The sequence below is a fragment of the Numenius arquata genome, unplaced genomic scaffold (assembly GCF_964106895.1).
Source record: "Numenius arquata unplaced genomic scaffold, bNumArq3.hap1.1 HAP1_SCAFFOLD_208, whole genome shotgun sequence".
NCBI classification, from domain to species: Eukaryota; Metazoa; Chordata; class Aves; order Charadriiformes; family Scolopacidae; genus Numenius; species Numenius arquata.
Genome location: NW_027414883.1, coordinates 175,353 through 183,515, shown reverse-complemented (window position 1 = coordinate 183,515; position 8,163 = coordinate 175,353). Strand labels below are relative to the sequence as shown.

At 45.9% G+C, this 8,163-nt stretch overlaps 1 protein-coding gene across 1 annotated transcript; it reads right to left on the bottom strand.

Moving 5' to 3' along the window:
* LOC141478245 (proton-associated sugar transporter A-like) lies at positions 1 to 7,949 on the bottom strand. The gene is made up of 8 exons (XM_074167357.1): positions 7,436 to 7,949; positions 6,322 to 6,414; positions 5,629 to 5,853; positions 3,828 to 4,566; positions 2,518 to 2,672; positions 1,224 to 1,391; positions 348 to 553; positions 1 to 282 (listed from the first exon to the last, which is right to left on the bottom strand). Exons 1-8 carry the CDS (start codon positions 7,833 to 7,835, stop codon positions 1 to 3), a joined length of 2,268 nt encoding a protein of 755 aa, XP_074023458.1. The 5' UTR covers positions 7,836 to 7,949.
* Positions 7,950 to 8,163: the final 214 nt, after the last annotated feature.

Genomic DNA, 8,163 nt, shown 5'->3' with positions numbered 1-8,163 from the left:
TTATTCGTTCCGTGCACGAGGCAAGAGCGGGCGCTGCTCCTCGGTGGGTGGCAGCTCCTCGCCGGGTGGCGGCTCGTAGGTGACGCAAAGGGAGGAGAAGAGACAGCCCAGGAAGGACACCAGGCTGGCGAAGTACATGGCACCGCTGGCGCTGCCCACAGCTGCTGTCAGCGGCCCCATGGCCAAGGCCACGAGGATCTGCGCCAAGAAGTACTGGCAGCTCAGCAGGGAGATGTCAATGCCCATCCCGCGCAGTGTGCCCTCTGCCTGCGAGCCTACGAACTGCGGGGGACACAGCGTAAGGGGACGCAGGGGAGCCCCTCTGCCCTCCCCAGCCCAGGGCTCACCTCCTGGCTCTGGTAGTAGTCGCAGAGCAGGGAGTATGGCAGCGTGCAGAGCGTAGCGAAAAGGATGCCGTAGGTAGCGCACAGTGACAGCACCACGTAGATGTTTCTGGAGAGCGTGGCCAGCCCCGTGCCCAACCCAAAGGCCAAATATGCCACAAAGTACAGTGTCCGTGTGCTGAACCGCTCCTCCAGCTTCTCCAGCAGGGCTGCAAAACAATGGCATGGCATTTGGGGTGAACCGCGGCCCTCCCTGCCGCTGGCCAGTCAGCAGACCCAAGGGGTGCACCCTCAGGCCCCACAGCCCAGCTGTTGGGCAGCCACATCTCAGCAGCCACTGTCAGGCCTTTGACTAACTGACGGCTCACAAATGAGAGCCAAGGACCCCTTCCAAACCCCACGGCCGCAACGCAGCCTTGCTGCCCTACCTGTGTGAAGGGCATGGCATTGTCCCGGGGGGTAAATGGGAACTGTTTGGGGGTGGGGAGCAACACATGACACATGACAAGGTGCCGGGGTGGTGCGTGACACTGGGCGCTCTGTCAGGGGCATGCCAGCACCAAGTGTGCTGCACCAGAACTGTGCCTATTGTGGCTGTGTGTCTTTCTGGATTCAACGTACATAGAAAATGCCACTTGTGAAAGGAACTGTATACTAAGAGAGATGTGTTTTTGCTGGACCGCTGACCTCATCTGCTGTCAGTGCAGGCCAAGACAACTAGCAGAGATAATACAGTGAAAAAGAACACTCTGCTTCAGCACTCGTGCCACGTGGCAGGCTACGTGCAACATAAGTATTAGACTACTCATTGCAGAAACACTGCTCAAGGAACGGGAGCACCTTTCTCACAGCAGCGGCCAAGATGGCTGTACTAAGTACCTGAGTAGAAAGCAGCACTGAATGCATAGATGCACATTCCCCAGCAGCCCATGGTGACCCCAGCTTTGTACTTCTGATACTCATCTGAGTTGTGAGGTGCTTTCGGAAACACTACTTCTCCCATGAAGTCGGTATAGAAGAGTAACATCCCCTCAAACGAGAGCCATCCTAAAAGAAGCCAGAAGTAACCTATTAGGATTGGAGAGTATCTGTTTCCCCTTGTAAGCTTACATGGATGCTATGAGCTATATTACCAATGGCAACCGAAGACAGGCTATGCAACGAGTATCATGTAACGTTCAGCCACGTTTATCTGCGACTGCTGTTCCCCGTGCATTATGGTACAACGTTTGTCAAGGACCAAGACATCCTTTGAATTCCTAAGCGGAATCCTAGAGGCCACAGAATACTGGTTTAGCAAGACAGAAAAACAGATTACAGCAATCTGAGCTGCCTTCCGGTTTTGACAGGACACAACACTCGGTTTCAGAGTTGCTCATCACATAGTCCTTTAAAGCTGCTGTTGTCCTCCCACAAAGAACTGGAAGAAACACTTCTTATGGCATGATTGCAGTCTCTTGAGTGCCTCTGACACAGTTAAAAACTCCTACTCACAAACCTGCTTCAGGGCCACTGATGCAGGCAATCTCTTATTTCCTTTCACAGCCAATGAGTATTAACTACCTGTTACCTTCTGTTCAATTTTGTGTAAATTGGATTGCTTGCAAGCCCTTCCTAACCATCACCCATGTGCTGTAAGAGCAAAGGTAACAGTGAGTGGTTACGGCACTCCTGCAGCATTGAGTTCGCACCCCCTCACGGCCTGTTCTGGGACCCCTATACACGTGCTGTCAAAGGGAGGGAAGCTTACAACTGGTCTCAGTTGTAAGCAGGGAAATACAAATAATCTTATCTCTCACCTCAGTAATGCAAGTTTCAGAGCGTTAAAAAAAAAAAAAAAAAAGTCAAGGGTCTCAATTTCTCAGTTCAGCAGTGTTTCTCACCCCAGTGTAAATATTCCATTTAACGGATGTGCTGATTTAGGCCATTGTTATTCCTTTTCTAGGAACGAAGGCTTTATTATTTTATTGTTGTTGTTTTGTGGTGGTTTTTTCTTTTCTTTCTCAGTGTTCTAAGAAACTAAATACCAGAAAGTACCTTGTTGGTGAGCATATATGGAACAAATCATATCCTCTCTAATTAGCAGCCATTGCAACAATAGATAAAATATTTAAAAACATTCACACGAGGTAAGCTACTTCACGGTGAAAGCAAGATGGCACTTTCTGAATACCTAGGAAGTGGTTGATGCAGAGGTTACGAAGAGCCTTGGGCATCCGGCAGATGGTCAAACAAAGAAGTTTCACAGACAGTGGTTGCTCAGAGGTCTTGCCTGATCCATTCAGCTCGCTCTCATATTTAACACCATTCAGCAAGATATTGGCAACCCGCATCAGAAGAACTCCCAGGTGAAACAACACAGTAAGACAAACCCAAACATCCTTTGAGCAAACCTATGCAATATTACACACCTATCTGATCATCTGAAAGTTAAACTCTGTTGCTGGACTGTGTTGAATTGGAGATTAAGAACAGTGTATTCAGCTAGACTGTAATTCAACCTTGGAACAAGTGTTAAATGACAGCACTGTGCTGCAGCTTTCAGTATACTTGAAACAGTACTCCTCACTTCTCTAGGGTATTTGGCAACCGCATCCAGACGCTAGCATAGGGAAAGCACAAATTCCATTGCATTTAACAGGAGCTGTACCCACATTGGGGTGAATTCGGTTCCTGAAGTTCTAGAGACATCAAGAAGAGGCTGCTTTTAATTAAAACACATTCTCATTGCTTGCTAACCTTGATGCTCAATCTCTGCGTGCACAGTATGTAATATCCTTGCCCTAACAAAGTCTGCTCTCATAAACCGAGTCAAAGTACAGCAACAAACAAACAAAACAAACAAACAAAACCCCCACACACACCTCCCCCCAAAAAAACCAAACCAAAAAACAACAGAGGACAGTTTACCTCATCTTGGATCATAAAAAAATTGGCCAGCATACAGAGGTTTCAGACATTCCAAGTTATCACCAACAGTGGCAGATGAGGTCAGAGTCTTATCCCTGCGTAAGGGAAACCTCACCTCCCTGATGGACCCAGATGTAATGACTGCCATAAGGAGAAGCTCATGGGAGAATCCTATCCCTGGCCCTATCTTGCGGGTAATTCTGTGGAAAGGGAAGATACAGGCTCAATAAAAATGTGTCTTTTTCTGCTCTCACGTGGTAGCTCCCTGGGTGGTGAAGTATGGCTAAAAATACCAACCTAACTTTCACATGTGGCCCAGTGAGAGCAGAACGCTCCCACTTCTGCCATCTTAACAAAGGCAGCTGGCAGACTGCCAGTCATAATTCACATCCTACCCACTATTTTACCAGTACAGTCACAGCAGGTATGCTGTTCCCGTAATTACTTTTATGAGCAAACTGTCACGAGCAGTCTTTAACTATGAATTTGTGCACTACACATTTAAAACTATATGAGGAGATTAAATGAATGCTCAGGTTTACGTGGTCATATCACTGATTTTCTGCCCTTACCTGTTGGCTGAAGGTTATGTTTCTTCTTCTGTTATTTTCTGGACAGTGTCCTGTTATGATATCTGGAATGGCCAAGGTCTGAGGTCTTTTCAGGATCCCTGACGACCGTGGCTTTATTGCATCCAGTGAGCCCACCCTCAGTGCCTCGCCGTCAGGCCCCGGTGTTACGCTGCTCTCCCCTTGCTCCAGAACTCCATTTTCTCCTTGGTAACAGCCACCAGGCACCCGAGGAAAGCTGACACTGACAGGCTGCCTGGGCAAGCTAGCTGGAAGTGCTAAGTAACTACTGTGCCGGCCTGTAAAACAGTCTATAAGCACACTGTCAATATTTGAAGTCCCAAATGATGATGCAAACTCATTAATTCCCATCAAGGAATTGTCTCTGCTGACAAAACTGCCATATTTGGGCGTGAGTGGGCTGAGGGGAGAAACGGGACTTGTAAAACTTGCATATAAGTGAGCTGAGTTATGAGAAGCTAAGTTTTCGTTTACACCCTCCTCAAAGAAGAAAGGTGGCGAAGGAGGGAGAGGAAGACTTGGACTCTTCATCACTTTTTTCTTCCTGCTAAAGGACCTTAAGGGTCTTTCTGGAATGCTAATCAGAGTCAGCACAGTAGTGATAGTCAGTATTACTGAGGTGAAGACATAGATGACGCGAAGTTGCCCTCCCACAGCTTTTCCAAAACTGGTTTTATCCCAGTGTATTCCTCCAACAACATAACCAAAGCCACCTCCAAGACCTGGTGGAAAAACAGAGCCGAGATTACCTTCCCTAGCCAATCCTGGAAGTCAGTAACAGCACAGCACCATTTGTCTAATGATTTGTGAGTAGAATCTGACACGTTACTTCTGTTTTACTACCCAACCCTTTTCAATTCAAATGCAGTAATAAACAGAGTTATCCGTGTCACAAGGACAGTCTGGATGCACAGAAACAGTACAGAAAGAGGGAGAAGGTCAGTACTGTGAAAGTGATGATACAAGTAACTAAAAATGGCAGTTCTTTCTTTGCAAAGAACAAACCACTTTACCTTCAGCTATTTCAGTCCATAAAACAGAAGTGTCCCCCAGCCTCGTGGCAAGGCTCTGCAATCAGTCAGCTAAGACTGTTTTCCTGAAAGTAAGTGAAAATCCATTTTCCCCGCTTAGTTAGAGGAACGCAGATATAATTGCGACCAAGACAGACTGAATTGCTTCAGAAGCATAGCAAGCTCATTACTCAGTAATGTGTTGTACACTACTCAGTAGTGTACAAAACTGCCACTGCATTACTACTGATGAACACCGAAGTTCTGAGGGCACCAGATAGCTCTCTTGCTCTGTTCACATGATAAAAGCCTTATGACGCTATTGTTTCTTTCTTACAAACACATTCAAGTGTGTGAAACAGGCAGGAAAACTAGACTATAGCGGTACAGCGATTGAAGATGACAGCAATGAGAGATCACAGCGCCTGGTATGCATGTCCCCTCCGACAGAGTAACTAAAAAAAGGCATTTTCCACACCTGCAGGAAGCCAAACCTTCTCCTTTGAGGGATAATTTTGTTTCGATGGGCGTTATAAATGACGTGAGGGACCTTCAGATGAACAACCCAGGACTGTGTCTTGTTTTACTTTTGCTAGTTACAAAAGCCTTTTACAGTAAGCAGAAGTTTGTTTTCAAATTTAATTAGTGCAGCCTCTCCAGGTATTTGCTTATTATGCTTATACAGGAAAAGACTGGTGATTTGCACTCTGCTTTCTCACAGCGGGGCTTGTTTACTTAGGGTTCATGTCACCAAGAAGCACCAAGAAAGCATACCTGCTAACAAAGCGTGGATGTTGAGGCCCCTGTCTTGGTCCACTGGGCTGCATACATCCATCATGTAGGCATGACTGGGATTGTCTGCTGAATCTGCACTGAAGTCCATGAGGACAACACCACAGACTGTAAGAATGATCCCCCATTTATGGTTATTTGCAGTGTCAGACAAGGCGCTCCCTATGTCTTTGCCATTCAGCATAAGCAAGAGCCCAAGCAACGCTCCTGGAAATAAAACCAAAACAAAATCTATCAATCGACTGCTTGCAAGCAAAAAAACTTGCATCGCTCCATACTCTAAAAGCGTTACGCTACCTGCACAGCCTTGTGGCAAGTACTGCTGCTCTTGTTCAGATTGTCACAGTCTGGGGAATGAGCATGGCTTATAGAATATACATAACCCTTTTGCACTGTTCAAGCTTACAAATGTCTGGAGTTGGTTTTGGCCAAAGGAAAACATTCTTGACCCCCAAAACATCAACTCTTCAGACTCTGACAAGAGATGCTTTTATGTGTGGATCTCCAGCTGCCAAAGCATCGCCTCAGCATCACTCACTACCTTCTTCAGAACCACAATACCCAACACTTCAGAGACATTTTCTTCGGCCTAGTGCCACGGGGGATGCTGCAGATGAGAGATGCGCAATGTTTCTACCTTATAAGTGCTATGCCCATTGTTTCTAAAAGACACACCTACTGCTAAGACCAGAATAAAAGGTCTTCTCCTCCCGAATCTTGATGTGCATCTGTCACTCCAGGCTCCCAGTAAAGGCTGCAACAAGAACCCTAGAAAAGAGGAATCACCAGTTAGTAGCGTTTTTCTACAAGCCAGTTTCACGGGAGAGTCAAAATAGATACTTTAAAAGGTAGTTAAAGGCAGCACACCATGGCATAGTGATAGCCCCAGCCTGTACTAGTCACCCAAATGCACACACGGTGTACATCCTGACATTTCTCAGGTGGGGGACCGAATAATGTAATGTGCCACTGCTCACTGCCATGGCAGTTCACTCTGCATCATCAATACAGCAGAATTTGACATCAGGTGAAGAATAAGAGTACAACAGTTTTACGTTCTAAAGGACTCCATTCCTTACAAGCTATTTCATTTACTCCATCTTAGATGGGAGAGCCCATGCAGTACTAGCAAGCAAATATGCAAGTTGGAAAGGTGCCTATATTACTGTGGGCCAGCCTATGAGTAGGGGCCTATCTACTCTCTTCTTCTAAAGTGCATCCCGCAAGTAGAAGAACAGGCAAAACAAAGTTGCCAAGTGGTAATAGCCCATCCTATGATTTTTCCCACAATAATGGATACGATCCCAGCCCTGGCTCCATGTTAAGGCAAGTAATTCAATGCCCATAACAGTAGCAGTCGATGATCTTTCATCATTGGAACACCTCATTTGTTTCAGAACGTTAAACAGGAGAAGGCAATCTTGCTCTGCTTTTTTCACACACCCTTGGGAACTGTTTCTGGGCGCTTTTTTCATAGGGACACAACGGATATGCTGATCCTCTTTTGCTAGTTTTTAAATATAGGAACAGAGTAACCAAAGCTTACCCTCACACAAGATGTAAGAGTTTGGTTAAAAGAACAGACCCTTTTGATCACACTGGGCCCATTTCAAGCAAGACACAGCAAGAATTATTCTCCGTTCATTTGTCTAAAATTATGGTTAGTGCTTCTTAATGTCAAGACCACACAGAACATCCTTGTTAACAGCTGAGGTAGAGAAAATGAAAATATGTAACACCTGTGTAATGGAAAAAACAAGAGGAAAGAAATAGTGTAAAGAAAAGTTACCTAATATAGGGCTGATGAACCACACCATTCCATACAGTTGGTCTGGAAGCCCCATCTGAAGCAGCACAGGGGTAACATAGGCTGTTTCCATGGCATAGCTGAACTCCAGCCCAAAGAGAATGCACCCATTAAACAAGAGTTCTAGGAAAGACCTCTGAGGCTGGAGATCCCCCAAATCAATCAAATCAATAGGACATGGAGTATTTGGTGGTGGCAGTGGCGAAGGGCGGATGTGTTTTCTCCTTTTTGGATGTCTCTTGAAGTTGTTGGCCCGATGACTTATGTGCCGTGTGACTGATCCAGAATAGCCTGGAACTTGTGACCTCCAGATTTCCTGAGAAGCCACACTTGGCAAAAGTGCAGCATCGCTGACAGGGGTTGTTGCAGATGGTGGAATCATCACGGGTAGGCGTCTAGAATAACAATAGCTCAGAATAAAATGATTGAGTAAGAAAAACTTTGCTTCATTTCATTTACTGAAGTTCAAGCTATTTCTCAACGTTTCACGTACTGAGGGCAGCCTCTGTATTAGTTACAACCTTTTCTCTCCATCTCTCTTACACAAAACATATACATTTTATGGGCATGTCTCCTCCATCTTTGCACAAATGAGACGAGAGATCCCACCTTGGTTACCTAGGCATTGCCTACCATCGTCAGGGATTAAGGCTGAAATATTTAAAACAGTTAGCAGTCAGACACGTCATACTTCCCAGGAGTTCCCATAA